Source organism: Enhydra lutris, unplaced genomic scaffold (assembly GCF_002288905.1).
Source record: "Enhydra lutris kenyoni isolate GAN:26980312 unplaced genomic scaffold, ASM228890v2 scaffoldscaffold56, whole genome shotgun sequence".
In the NCBI taxonomy this organism is placed as follows: Eukaryota; Metazoa; Chordata; class Mammalia; order Carnivora; family Mustelidae; genus Enhydra; species Enhydra lutris.
Window position 1 is genome coordinate 7273257 of NW_019154140.1, and position 15400 is coordinate 7288656.

Below are 15400 nucleotides of genomic sequence, written 5' to 3' on the forward strand. Positions count from 1 at the left end.
TGGTTTCTCCCATGGAGGAAAATGGGAGTATGTGAGTAAGCACCTGGCTTCCCAGCTGTATGGGATAAGGAAGAGACCCACTTCTTTTTTGCCCCAGCCAGAACACTAGGATATGCTGCATGACTAGGCATGAGGGGCCTTGGAGAATAGCAGCCAGTTGCTCTTAGAGGGCATCAAAGAGACATATGTCCCACTAATCACTTCACAGACTCCATTAAGAAGACAACCTATGAGCTTCTGGTGATACCTCACCTGTGGATCCCCCCAGCTGGCCCATGGGCACCCCCAATATTGCAGATGCCTCACCCACATACCCCACCAACCTCTAACAACTGGTAACCTGTGTGGCTCCCTGAAGGCAACAAGAATAAGCCTTTGCAGATAGCTAGTGAAAACATGCAGAAAGATGACACAAATACAGAATTGAGAAAAAGTACACAAATTTGACAATTCAGCACTACCCTAGGGAAAGCAAACAGGAGGATGTTGGTATCCACTCTAGCTTTGCAGAATCAAGAAAAAGCATAAGATATTGTGAACTCTGCCCAAGAGGAAGCAAGAAGCATGGAGTAGGTGTGTCCACAGAAAAGCTACGAGGAAAGCCTCAAAATACCTACCAGGCTAACAGAAGGTATTTATCTCCTGAAGCCAGGCAGTAAAGGCTGGAGGAGGTGACCAAGTCTTCAAATGCAAAGGTAGCAACACAAGACATCAAGGAACATGAAAAATGAAGGAAACATAACAGCACCAAAGGAACACAATAATTTTTCAGTAACCAACCCAAAGGACTGGAGATCTATGGAGATTTGTCTTATACAGAAATCAAAATAGTTGTTTTAAGGAAGCTCAGTAAACTATAGGAAAACACAGGATGACAATTCAACTAAATCAGGAAAGCAATACATGAACAATACAAGAACTTTCACAGAGAGATAGAAATTATTTAAAAGGAATTAAACAGAAATCTGGAGCTGAAGAATACAATGAATGGAATGAAAAATGAAATAGCATCAACAGCCAACCGTTTGTTACCAATAAGGCTTCTGGTCAATGTAAACTATTAGTAGTTAAGTTTGGGGGGAGTCAAAAGCTCTATGCAGATTTTGGACTGACCTGGGTTGTTCAAGGGTCAACCATAAGTAAAATCAGAAATGAAAGAGGAGATATTACAATCAGTACAACAGAAAAACAAAGATCATAAAAGACTACTATGAATAATTATACAACAACAAATTACACAGCCTAGAAGAAATATAGAAATTACTAGGAACATACCACCTACCAAGACTGAATCACGAAGAAATATAAAATCTGAGCAGACTGAGTAAGGAGACCAAGTAAGGAGATTGAATCAGTAATCAAACCTCCCAACAAAGAAACACTTATAACCTGATGCCTTTATTGTTGAATCCTACCAAATATTAAAAGAAGAGATCATACCAATCCTTCTCAAACTCTTTCAAAAGACTGAAGAGGAGGAAACTTTCGTATTATCAGCATTGCTCCTGATAGCCAGACAAAGACACTACAAGAAAACTATAGGTCAAATATCCCTGATTTAAATTGGTACAAAAACTCTCAATCAAACTGAATTCAAGAGCATATTAAAAGAATCATATACCATGATCAAGTAGGATGTATTCCAGGGATGCATGGATGGTTCAATATATAAAGATCAAAAAAACATGATATACACCACACTAACAAAAAGGACAGAAATCATATGATCATCTTAATCCATGTGAAAAAGAATTTGACAATATTCAACATCTTTCATGAAAAAATTCTCAAAAAATAAGGTACAGAAGGAATGCACTCCAACATAACAAAGGCCATATATGTTAAACCCTTACCTAATGCCACACTCAGTGGTGAAACAGAAAGTTTTTCCTCTAAGAACAAGAACAAGACAGGGTGACTATTCTCACCATTATCATTCAACATAGTTCTGGAAGTCTTACCCAGAGAAATTAGGTAAGAAAAAGAAATAAAAGTTATCCAAATTGGAAAGGAACAAAGAAAATTGTCTCTCAAGATGAAATGATCATATACAAATACTAAAGACTCCACCAAAATGCTGTTAAACTAATCAATTAATTCAGTAAAGTTGCAGGACACAAAATAAACATATAAAAATTAGTTGCATTTTTATACACTAAGATCAAACAATTGGAAAACAAAATTAAGAAAACAATCCCATTGGGGTGCCTGGGTGTATCAGTGGGTTAAAGCCTCTGCCTTCAGCTCAGGTCATGATATCAGGGTCCTGGGATCGAGCCCTGCATCGGGCCCTCTGCTCGGTGGGGAGCCTGCTTCCTCCTCTCTCTTTCTCTGTCTGCCTCTCTGCCTACTTGTGATCTGTCTGTCAAATAAATAAATAAAATCTAAAAAAAAGAAAGAAAGAAAGAAAACAATCCCATTTATAATTGCATCAACAACAAGAAAATACTGAGGAATAAATTTAACCAAGGAGGTGAAAGACTTGTATACCGAAAACTGTAAGATGCTCATGGAAGAAATTGAGAAAAACACAAATAAATGGCCAGATATCCATGTTCATGGATCAGAAAAATTAATAGTGTTGAAATGTCCATATTACCCAAAGCTAGCTACAGACTCTGTGTAATCCCTATCAAAATTCCAACAGCAGAGAGAGTCAAGTATCATATGGTTTCACTTATTTGTGGAGCATAACAAATAGCATGGAGGACAAGGGGAGTTAGAGAGGAGAAGGGAGTTGGGGGAAATTGGAAGGGGAGGTGAACCATGAGAGACTATGGACTCTGAAAAACAATCTGAGGGGTTTGAAGGGGCAGGGGTGGGAGGTTGGGGGAACCAGGTGGTGGGTATTGGAGAGGGCATGGATTGCATGGAGCACTAGGTGTGGTGCAAAAACAATGAATACTGTTATGCTGAAAATAAATTAATAAAAAATTCCAACAGCATTTTTCACAGATATAGATTTCTTAAATCCCTAAAAATTTTTATGGAACCATAAAAGACCCCAAATAGTCAAAGCCATCTTGAAAAAGAAAAGCAAACTGGAGGCATTATGTTCCTAATTTCAAGCTATATAACAAAGCTATAGTAATTAAAACAGTATGACATTGACATAAAAATTAGACACATAGACCAATGGAACAGAATCAAGAATTCAGAAATAAACCCATGTATATCAAGTCAACCAACCTTTGCAAGGGCACAAGATCACACAATACAGAAAGGATAGGCTCTGACAAATGGTTCTGGGAAAACTGGATATCCACATGCAAAAGAATAAAACTAAACCCCTCTCTTATACCACCCACAAAAACTACTTAAAATAGATTAAGATCCTAAGCATAAGACCATGAGACCTGTAACCATAAAACTCCTAGAAGAAAACATAGGGATAAAGCTCTTTGATTTGCTCTTGGCAATAATTTTTTGGGGGGGGGGATATGACACCAAAAGCATAAACAATGAAAGCAAAAATAAATTGGGACTATCAAATTTAAAAGACTCTGTACATCAGAGGAAACAACCAACAAAAAGAAAAGGCAACTTACAGGATTAGAGACATATTTGCAAAGCATTTAACTGACTGTCATGGAGTTAATATCCAAAATATATAAGGAACTTACCAACTCAACAACAATAAAAATAATCTAATTTTAAAAATGAGAAAATCACTTGAATGGACATTTTTCCAAAGACATTCTAATAGTCAATAGGTACATGAAAACGTGCTCAACATCACTAATTATTATGGAAATGCAAATCAAAAAAACAGTGAGATACCACCTCACACCTATAAGAATGGCTATGATCAAAAAGACAATAGGTATGTGTTGGCCAAGATGTGGAGAAAAGGGAACCCTTGGGACACTGTTGGTGGGAATGTAATTGGTAGCACCATTAGGGGAAACAGTATGGAGGTTCCTCAAAAAATTAAAAATACAGCTACTAAATGGGGGGCTCATAGGTAGCTTAGTTAGTTAAGCATCTGCCTTTGGCTCAGATCATGGTCCCAGAGTCCTGGGATTGAGTCCCACATTGGGCTCCTTGCTCCACGGGAGTCTGCTTCTCCCTCTGCTACTCCCCATGCTCATGTGCTCTCTCTCTCTTTCAGATAAATAAATAAATAAATAAAATTGATTTAAAAAAAAAAAAAAGAAGAACTACAAAATGATCCAGCCATTCCACTTTGGGTACATATCCAAAGGAAACAAAATTAGTATCTTGAAGAAATATCTATACTCCCATGTTCATTACAACATTATTCCCAATAGCAAACAAGGAAACATCTTAAAGGTACATCAATGGATGAATGGATAAAGATGTGTATATATTTGCAGCAGAATACATGCCATGAGAAAGAAGGAGATCCTGCCATTTGCAAAAACATAGATGAATCTAAAGGACAATATACTAAATGAAATTAAAAAGACAAATATTTTATGATCTCACTAATATATGGACATAAATACATAAATAAATAAATACCAAATGCAGAGAAGCAAAGAATAGAATGGTAAATGGTGGTCACCAGGGGTTGGGGATGGGAAGATGAGAAGACACTAGTCAAAGTGTGCAAGCCTTCAGTTATAAGATGACTAAGCTCTCTAGGCAACAGGATGGCTATGTCTGTTAAGTGCCCAACTCTTGATTTCAGCTCAGGTCATGATCTCAGTATCATGAGATGGAGCTTCACATCAAGCTCCACACTGAGCATGGAGCCTGCTTAGCATTCTCTTTCTTCTTCTCCCTCTGCTCCTCCCTTCTCATGCTCTCTTTCTCTCTAAAATAAATAAATAAATAAATAAATAAATAAATAAATAAATAATTTTTTTTAATTTAAAACAATTTTTTAAAAAAGATAAATAGCACATGCACCCCAGTGTTCATAGCAGCAATGTCCACAATAGCCAAACTGTGGGAGTTGAGATGCCTTTCAACAGATGAATGGATAAAGAAGATGTGGCTCATGTATACAATGGAATATTACTCAGCCATCAGAAAGGATGAATACCCATCATTTGCATTGACTTGTATGGAACTGGAGGGGATTATGCTAAGTGAAATAAGTCAAGCAGAGAAAGACAATTTTCATGTGGAACATAAAGAATAGCATGCAGGACATTAGGAGAAGGAAGGGGAAAATGAAGCGGGGGTAATCAGGGTGGGGGGAATGAACCATGAGAGACTATGGACTCCAGGACTCCAGGAAACAAACTGAGGGTTTCAGAGGGGAGGGAGGTGGGGGAATGTGTAGGCCTAGTGATGGGTATTAAGGAGGGCATGTGTTGCAATGAGCACTGGGTGTTATACACAAACAATGGATCATGGAACACTATATAAAAAACTAATGAAGTACAGTATGGTGAATAACATAATGTAATAAAAAATAAATAATTTTTAAAAATAAGAAGATGAATAATCTTTGGGGATCTAATGTTCAGCATGATGACTATAATTAATAATATTCTGTTGTGTACTTAAAATTTGCTGTAAGTAGACCATAAGCATTTTCACCACACATGTAACTATGTCAGGTGATGGGTGTACTAAGTAATCTGATTGTGGTCTGGGTGCCTGGTCAGGATGCCCAGTCAGTTATATGTCTGACTTCAGCTCAAGTCATGATTGCCAGTTACTGGGATCCAGCCCTGAAGTGGGCTTTCCGCTCAGCAAGGAATCTGCTTGTCCCTCTCCCTCACCTCCCACCCACCAAGGTTCATGCACACATGCACACTCCATTTCTCTCTCTCAAAAAAATAAAACCTTAAAAAAAAATCTAATTGTGGTAATCATTTCACAAAGCATACATATGTTAAATCACCACACTGTACATTTTAAATATATAAAATTTATTTTTCAAAAATATATAAATAAATAAATAATAAAATTTTATTTTTCAATTATAACTCAATAAAGCTGAAAAGTCAAGAAGGAAGGAAGGAAGGCAGAGAGGAAGGAAGTAAAGACAAAACACCAGGAGTTCTTACCCAAGAGTTCCCTGTAAGATTTCTAAGTCAAGTTCTGAAGCCAACATCTGAGGTCATCTCCTGCTCTCTTAGAAAATGCAACTTCCCTAATTAGCTCATGTGGTTCAGGGTCTAACTCCAGGGAATAAAGGCTATTGTTCCATCTTTCTCTTGAGCTCCCAGGCTCAGTCAGCCAATAAACTAACCGCATGAACTATAACTGCTTTTCTGAGAAGTTAGAGCTGAGATTTACTCTCTTGAACACAATATTTAGTCACAGAGAAACTAAATGAAGAGACACCAAGGAATGAGGCCTGAGACCATCTGAAAGAAATCTCTCACCAAACTGCACTTACTGAGGATTCAAAAATCTTTTTAGTGTGGCTAATTGAGACACGGATGACCAATACTTCAGGACAATCTAAATCTAGGACATTCTGTCTTCCTGTGATTCCCAACTGGAAAAGTAAAAGTTGCTATTTTTCCTAAAGTTATTTCATTGAAGTGTAAGTTCTCGGAAACTCAGATAAGTTCTACCTAGGAAAAGAGCTAAAAAATGTCTTCTGTATAAGAAGATACTAGAATATGGTAGTATTTTCTCTGATTTTTTTGGAAGTTTTTCCTGAATGCTTTCTAGTTGATTTATAGTTTTATTAACAACTATCATTGAGCCTTCTCTCTCTGGATCTCTGAGACACTTCTTTACACTTTCTCACCTCAATTCCACACAACAGAGAGAACTTTGCCTGTCAATGCTCCCGAAGCTATGTCTGTATTTCTCAGTATGTTCTACTGGGCTTTTGTCCTCAAGTTCTCTTATTAGGTAATGAGGAGGTCAATGTTTGCTCAATTAATAATATTAATCATTAGGAAAGGGAAATACATGAATTTTGGCAGAAAATATTGGGGCCCTTAGGTACCCTCTCTTTTCCCAGGTCCTCAGTCCTTTGTGTGCAGAATATTCATTTTTCTGCTGTTATTACCCATGCCCAATATGATCCCTGCTGAAATAATTAAAGAACAATGGGAGACCTATTTATAACAATTCAGTCTGGTCGTCAAGTCCCTTCTGTAAGTACTGAAGCATTTCAGCTTTCTCTCCTCCTAACCTCACTTAGCAATTATTTAATTAAAGACCTCAATATCTTCTGAGTTAAACTATACCAGGACAAGTATCAGGCACCTATTGAAGTAAGTCTCATGTTTTGATTATTGGTCCTTAACTAGTTGTCACCTTGGAAAACACTGGTGGTCTCATTAGATCTAAAGACTTGACAACTGTCTCAATGTGTGACCCTTGTCAAAATTGTCTAATTTTACTTTAGACACAAACTCACTCTGGTAAAAGCAATCTCTAATGTTGACATTTCAGAAGAGGAGTGCCTGAGGGGCTCAGTGGGTTAAGCAACTGCCTTCGGCTCAGGTCATGATCCCAGGATCCTGGCATCCCAGGGTCCATTGCGCTCTCCACTCAGCTGCAAGTCTGCTTCTCCCTTTCCCTCTGTGATGTCACTCTCTCTCAAATAAATAAATAAATAAGATCTTTTAAAAAAAATTTTTTCAGTAGAAAGGAAGATGGTGAATATTTATGATGTTACTTGACTTCAACTTTATATTCTACTTCTGTTAAGATGGTCTTTGAAAAAACAGAATGGAATGTTAAATGAATTTGCTTTTGTTCTGTGTACAGTTCAAGGGAAATTGGTAAAAAGCCTTGGGAGAATCCCTTGAGCTCCTCTTCCTACCCCTCCCTTCTCAGGAACTGCCTCATGACTCCCTACATTCACAACCAGGTTTAGATCTGGAACCACTCACTCAAACTTTGGGCTGAACTGAATTCACTGTGCTTCTTCTTGGAGGTAAGTGAGAAAATTTTGATATTAGCATTTTATCATTTCCTTAAAGATTAACATAACAACATTGTCCTACTTTGAAGGAATGTATCATTTGTCAGAAGATCTGTGCTTTGAACCTGGGGTGAGGTGGGTCATAATGTCGCATGATGTAGCTGTCTCCATGATAGACTGTGGTGTTTCCATTCCAAGATAAAATTTTTCAGGTTTTGGATCCATAATGAGCAGCTTCTCTAATATCCTATGAAGGTGCTAGAGTATTTTCATGCTAAGAACTGGTCCTTATAACCAGATCAATAAAGAGTAAGCATAGAACTGAGCCAATTTCTCTCATTTGGATACTAAATTCCAGATTCTTAAATATGTTCACAGTCTTGACATGAATGAATTTTGTTCACAGTGTTTTTTCTTAATATAAAATCCAGAGAAGTTGTTCACTTTCAAAAGTACTTTATTTTATGGAGGCACCCAGGTGGCTCAGGCATATAAGTATTTGCCTTTTCCAGGGGTGGGGAGGTCCCTGCTCAGCAGAGAGTCTGCTTTTCCCTCTGCCTCTGACCCTCCCCCACTTGTGCACTCTCTCACTCTCTCTCTCAAATAAATAAATAAAATATTTTTTTGAAAAGGTATTTTATGGACTTTCTGGGGGATAATAAATTTCATCAGCTTTCCTTCCAACATGACTCCTAAAATGAGCAGGATAGGACAGTTTAGAATGAGTAACTTAACACCTGATATGGCTGCATTCAGTGAAGAAACAAAAATACTGACATAGAGTGAGGAAAAGGGCAACTCTGAGAAACTTGTGTGACATATATTAGCATGTGGTTGGTTTTGGCTTTATTTTAAGCTAAACATTAAAACAAATTACAAGTTAACAGCTCATACAACTCAGATTTAGTATTGTTGTTTGATTATCAGAAAATAATTATATTATGTTCCTAGTTTTTAAAAGACACAAACTATGATTTGTAAAATTTATTGGCATTTTTGTTGAATAGGTTTAAGTTAGATAAAAGATTTATAAAAAGCAATGTGTCAAAAAATATTTTAAGAGTTTTATGGACTCAAAGATAAAACTGACTTTTGCAGGTACTTATTCTTCATTGCTGAATCTTCATTAGTTTGGGCCAACCCTCTGGACTACAGATTACACCCTGGACAGAACTCATAGATAATTCAGATACATATTCTAAATCAGGGCTCAGAGTTTGGAAGGTGTATATTTGATAGGCCTGGTAGCAGGGGTGGAATAAGGTGGAGAGGAAATTCAAAGACTGGGAAACTTACCTTCTGAGCAAGATTGTACCTTTTATTGAAAGTCCTGTGAGATGCATCAAGATTAGATTTGTGTGGTAGACATAAAAGGTAGAGATCCCAGGAAAGATTCGGAGTTCAAGAGGCAGATTAGAATACTCTAACAGGTAGTAAAGCACTCATGAGGATCTGAAGAAAGGTTGAGTCCAAATGTACAACCACAGGTTGCATCTGATGAGGAAGAAACAGCCTAGGGGGATTAGTTAAACCCAGATAATGCTCAGGTAAGTGCATTCATGCAAGAGTCAAGAAAAATGCATGGAGAATTGTCTTCAACTGCCTGTACAACACAGTACCTTACAGTAAACAGACACTCAAAAATGTTTATTCAATAAAATGGATGGATGGATGGATGGATTTTGTACATTTAAACAAAGTGTAGGGTGATCTCTCTGAAGCAGAGATCTGTAGGTTTTTGCAATTTCAAAAAGAATAAGGCCTCTGTCAGTCTGTTATAGCAAAAAGGAGGTAAGTATTCCACCTCTTCCCTTTCTCTTCTAATTCCAGGCCCCCTTAAAGCTTTGCCCTTGACTACAACTTGAAGTTAGCTCTCTAGACATGTAGATAATCTCCAAGAGTTTTTACTACATAATCTGTTCAGTTTTCTTAATTTTTGTTAAGATTAGTTAACAAACATTTTTTGTTTAACAAACGATTTTTTGTTAGTCTTAACAAACAATTTTTGTTAGGATTAGTTAACAGTGATTTACTTAAGGTCTATTAGATATTGATGGGGGGGTGAGTTAGAAAATCATTCCCACCCTCCATGAAACTGCATTCTCATTGTAGACACAAGAAATAATACTCAAACTAGGAATACAAAAAAAAAATGGCAAAGCTTATGGTGTGTTGATGAAATATTACACAGAAAAGGGAAGCAGATGAGGTTTTAAGATCTTAGATTAGAGATTAATTAGAATCTTGAATTAGCTTATTTAGCTTTATTTTCATCATCTGTAAAAATGTGGTTCGTGATGATTTTCCCAGAGATTTATGTGAGAATGGAGAAGGGAATAATCAAAGAAGAACTCATGGAATAGGTGATAAATAAGGTGGGGATTCCAAGGTATATAAGATGTAAATCAATTAATAGGAACTCAAAATACATCAGCCTAAATCAAATGAGAGAAAACCGGAGTGATGGGGAACAAGCAAAGCTATCTGACCTCAGCAGTAGAGCATCTAGAGAACCTTGAGTGATTAACGCTTTGAAATCCAAACCAGGGAGTTTGGCTTTTTCTCTAAGCAGGTTATATAGCAGACAATCTCTTATCCTACAACCAAATGCAGCATTCAGTTCCTTGATGTTCAAAGAACTGATTGGTGTAGGTATCTAGAGAAGTTCTAGGATCACCGTGCTCACCTATGAAATGAGTTCAGTCTCTTGTTTCAATATCCTCTGTACAAACACACACACACACCACACACACACACACACACACACAGTGGAAAATATGGGTGGAAGTCATTTGTGCAAGACAAACTGCTACACAAACACAACTCTGCTATTGTTAATTAGCATTATTAGCATTAACATAATTAGCATTATTGTTAATTAATTAATTAATGAACCATGGAGAGTTTTGAAGAAGAGAATAAAGACGAGGTAATAGAGGTGAGCCAAGATCTGCCTCAACCTCCTCAGGATATCTGCTGGAATTCCTAAAAGATGATAAATGTGGTGGAATACAAGGACCCAGCTAAAGGATTGTGTAATTTAGTCATGGGGAAGTTCTCTGGTAGGCCTGCAGAGTCAATCATACCCTTGCATATTAGCTTTATTATGGAAAAGTCCCCAGTGGGGCTGATCCAGAGCTCAGAGACAGCACAGCAGAGAGCCAGAAAGGAGAAGGACTCCATGGAACTACTGAAGGCAGGTGTGAGGGCTATTGAAAATGGAGATCAGACCAGGCAGGAAGGAATATATAGGGAAAGATATAGAGAATAAATAGCAAAGAGTGATGCCTTCTGGAAACTGGAAGAGATTTCAATCCTCTTCCTAATTTTTCTCTAAAGAACAGTGACCATAAATGGCCTCAATGAATCACAGCAGCATCACAGAGTTCATCCTTCTTGGGCTGTCTGCTGACCCCCATGTCCAGGTTCTGCTCTTTTTTCTGTTCCTGATAATTTACCTTCTCACTCTGCTGGGGAACCTGCTGATAATACTTGTGATCCATACAGATTCTAACCTCCACACACCCATGTACTTCTTCCTGAGCCATCTCTCCTTCCAAGACCTCTTCTATTCTTCAGTCACCGTGCCCAAGCTGCTGGAGAACCTCCTGTCTCAGAGGAAAGCCATCTCAGTAGAGGGCTGCCTGGTTCAGGTCTTCTTTGTGTTTGCCACTACAGGGATTGAGGCTTGTCTGCTCTCAGTAATGGCCTATGACCGCTATGCTGCCATCTGCCACCCTCTGCTCTATGGACAGGTAATGAATAAACAGCTATGCGAGAGATTGGTATGGGGCTCTTGGGTCGTGGCCTTTCTGGATGCACTCGTGAACATCCTCCTGGCTTTGAATATGGACTTCCGTGAGGTTCAAGCCATCCACCACTACTCCTGTGAGCTGCCTTCCCTCTTCCCTCTCTCCTGCTCTGATGTCTCCACCAACTCTGCAGTGCTACTCTGCTCTGCCCTCCTGCATGCCATTGGCACCTGCCTCCTGATCTTCTTCTCTTATGTTCGCATTCTCTCCACCATCCTGAGCATCAGCTCCACCACAGGCAGAAGCAAAGCCTTCTCCACCTGCTCCTCCCGCCTCACTGCAGTGACACTGTTCTACGCTCAGCCATTGTTCGCTATCTCATGCCAACCTCAGACTCACCTCTGGAGTTGATCCTTTCCATACAGTATAGTGTAATCACTCCCCTGGTGAATCCACTCATCTACAGCTGGAAGAACAAGGAGGTGAAAGAAGCTCTGAGAAGAATGATGATAAAATATTTACAGTGTCTGGGCACAGAAGAGATATAATATGAAATAAACATAAAATAAAACTGCAGCAAGAAATCTCATGTTTGACATTAAGTTCCTGATTTCCTGTTTTGTCGCCTGTTACAATGTGCATTGCTGATTCTCCCTTTTTAAAAATTATCAAGGAAAGCGCTAGAAGCTATTTTGTTTTCTATGGCTCAGAATCAATCCTATTTAGACACAGAGCACATAAGGCAGAAAACTTTCTCAGCTTCATAGATTTACTTAACACGTCAATTCATGATTCACATTTTTTAAAATCATTCAAATAGGATAAACCCTGAAATATTTTGTGTCCTGAATGTTTAATTTGAATTAATGAGTCTAGGGAAAGATTTCATAGGAATAGTAGATTCTGGGTCTCTAGAAAAGGGAAAACAAAGACTTGGGGTTTATGGGGTGGAAGAAAGGGTCACAGGTTGTGGTAAGGTCTCTGGAAATAGGCAGAAATAGAAAATGTGGCCAACAGAATGAAGTCACAATTTACTAGGTATACTAGTCTCTATTGCTTTCTGTTATTTCCATGAAAAGTTACCAAAACTTCAGCAAATTAAAATAACATCCATTTATTACCTTGAAGTTCTCTAGGTCAGAAAGTGAAGCAAATGCCACTGAGTTCTCTGTTTAGGGTCTCACAAGACCAAAATCAAAGTGCTGACTCACTTGGGCTCTTCTCCACAGGCTCTGGAGGTTCAGGTTGTTGACAGAATTTGATCCCTTGAAAATGTAGGTGTGAGGTCCCTGTTTCCTTGCTGGCTGTTGAATGGGGATCATTTTCTCCTTATTGAGGCCCCTTCACTTCTCACATGGTCCTCTCCATTTTCAAAACAATGTATCACCTACTTCTTACTTTCTGAATCTCCCTCATGTCCCCTTCTTCTACCATCTGCAGAAAATTCTCTGCTTCTAAAGAGCTGATTAGGCCCACCTGTATAATCTTGTATTTTAAGGTCAACTGATTTGGGACTTTCCTTACATCTACAAAATCCCTTCACAGCAGTCCCTAGATTCATGTTTGAAGAACTACGGAGCAGGAATCTTAAATGGCCATCTTTAGAATTCTGCCTTTCACAGCAAGTAAACATATAAACAAAACACTCCTACTATAAAAACAGGGCATAAAAGGGAGTAAAGCTAGAATGATGAGGAGAGCAGAGAGGAGAGGTGGGGAAAGGGAGAGGACCCAGTATGAGCAAATAGTGCTACATAGAGATGGGGAAGGATTCAGTTTGGAGAGGGAGATCACTGAGAAGCTGTCAACTTTCAGAAGCTGTTCTGAAAAACAGAACATCTGTTTTTCCCAGAATATGTATGGATGTAGGGAATTCACTGCATCAGCGCCTGGGACTGATCATGAAGAAAGACTTCTGCCCTGAATTTAAAATGAAACCAAAATAGAGAAATATGTCCCTACACAAGGTCTATGATAACCTCTTTCCACTTTGGAGGACCATAAGCCCTGTGGTCCTTCTTGTCTGTCTTCATGCCTCCCACTTCTTTATGCCCCTTCTTTATGTGCCCACCTGGTGCCCTCAAACCACCCTCTGCAGAACTCCACTGACTTTCTACCTAAAGGATATTTGTCTAAGCCATTTTTGCCAATTATCAATTCTTCTTGGAAAACATTCTCTTTCCAGCTATAATGATCAAACTTTGGATTTTCATATAAGGCAAACATGTTTCAGCCCATTTCAACATTCTGTATCATCTTCAACATATTTTCCTGTTCGCTTCTTGCTTGAGTACTAGAAATAATTGGTCTTGACTGGATTATTATCCAAGATAACAATATTTTGTAACAACCCCAGCAGAGTCACTAAGGAACCTTTAGGTGTTCATGGCTATCTCTTATCCTGCAGTTCACAAAAGCACAATAGGAGTTAATATGTCAACAAAACTTTGAAGAGTACACACTTGAATGGAATAGCTCACTACCTCATGCATACTATGCAAAGAAAACGTTTTATTACACAATCTGCATACCCAAAAGCATTTTCTCTAAGCTACCACACCACACTCCGCTAGGATACCAGATGTTTTTTTTTTTAAAGATTTTATTTATTTATTTGACAGACAGAGATCACAAGCAGGCAGAGAGGCAGGCAGAGAGAGAGGAGGAAGCAGGCTCCTTGCTGAGCAGAGAGCCCGATGCGGGGCTCGATCCCAGGACCCTGAGATCATGACCTGAGCCGAAGGCAGCGGCTTAACCCACTGAGCCACCCAGGCGCCCCCCAGATTTGTTTTTATTCAGTAACTTTAATGTGCTTTGATATGTATATATATAATGTATGCTTGATATCTGTGTAATATGTACACACACATGCACACATACATTTAAATAACAAAAACCAACTGAGTAAATTTTAAAGATCTAATTGGTTTTATTAATTGATTCATGAATCAGGCAACATTCTCTCTAGGATGTAGAGGGAAGTTCCAAAGGGAAGGTTTTTCAAAGGTAGACAGAAAGTGGAAAAAAGGAAATTATTAGGAAAGAGTCCATTGTTTTAGGCAAAGTTGCCTTCCTAAAGAGAACAGAAGAGGGCTACCAGTAAATTTCTTAGTGTTGACCAAGAAATTTCCATGCTGACTGGCTGAAGTTTACCTTTCTGGGAAGTTGAAACTGCAATTAGGAGTTAGGTTATGTATTAAGTGTTGGCATATTGACATGAGGTCTTAAGCTAAGCGATGCCATATGGAGCCTCTGTTTTCTTTTTAAACACACACACACACACACACACACACTCACACACACACAATCATCTTTTAATCTTGTCCCAAAAGATCAACGTTATATGTTAATGTGTATTATCAGTGACAAAAAGCTATGGAAAGACAAAATGATACTATTAAGCTATTATGAATCTTAGGAGGGTTTTGAAATGGGGCAAGAACAGTTTGGAAAATGGAAAAGAGAAAATAAATGCTGAAACAGCCCCTTAGTGACTCTGCTACAATGTATAAAATATGCCCAGAACACTGCTAATAAAACAGTGTCCAGTTGAAGGACACAGAAAAAACTGATCATGGACTAGATCTGAACAAAATCGCAAATTTCCTCTACAGGCTTTAAAGTAAATTAACAGCTATATGGAAATATCACAGTGAGTTTGAAACCAAATACCAGATGGGGAAGAAGGGATTCTAGATAGTCAATAAAGGCATATGTGAAACCTAAATAATTAGGAGCGTATACCTAAAAGAGGATCCTTAACTTTGTAATTGGGTGTAATCAAGACAAGTTTTGAGTCCATTCTATATTTATTTCTAGGAAACATGCTCTCTAA

General features: G+C 38.3%; 1 protein-coding gene across 1 annotated transcript; it reads left to right on the forward strand.

Annotated features, from left to right (window-relative positions):
* Positions 1-11166: 11166 nt before the first annotated feature.
* LOC111157745 (olfactory receptor 8S1-like) lies at positions 11167-12113 on the forward strand. The gene is given in 2 exon segments (XM_022519381.1): positions 11167-11920; positions 11923-12113. Coding segments are annotated over 2 exon segments (945 nt in total).
* The last annotated feature ends 3287 nt before the right edge of the window (positions 12114-15400 follow it).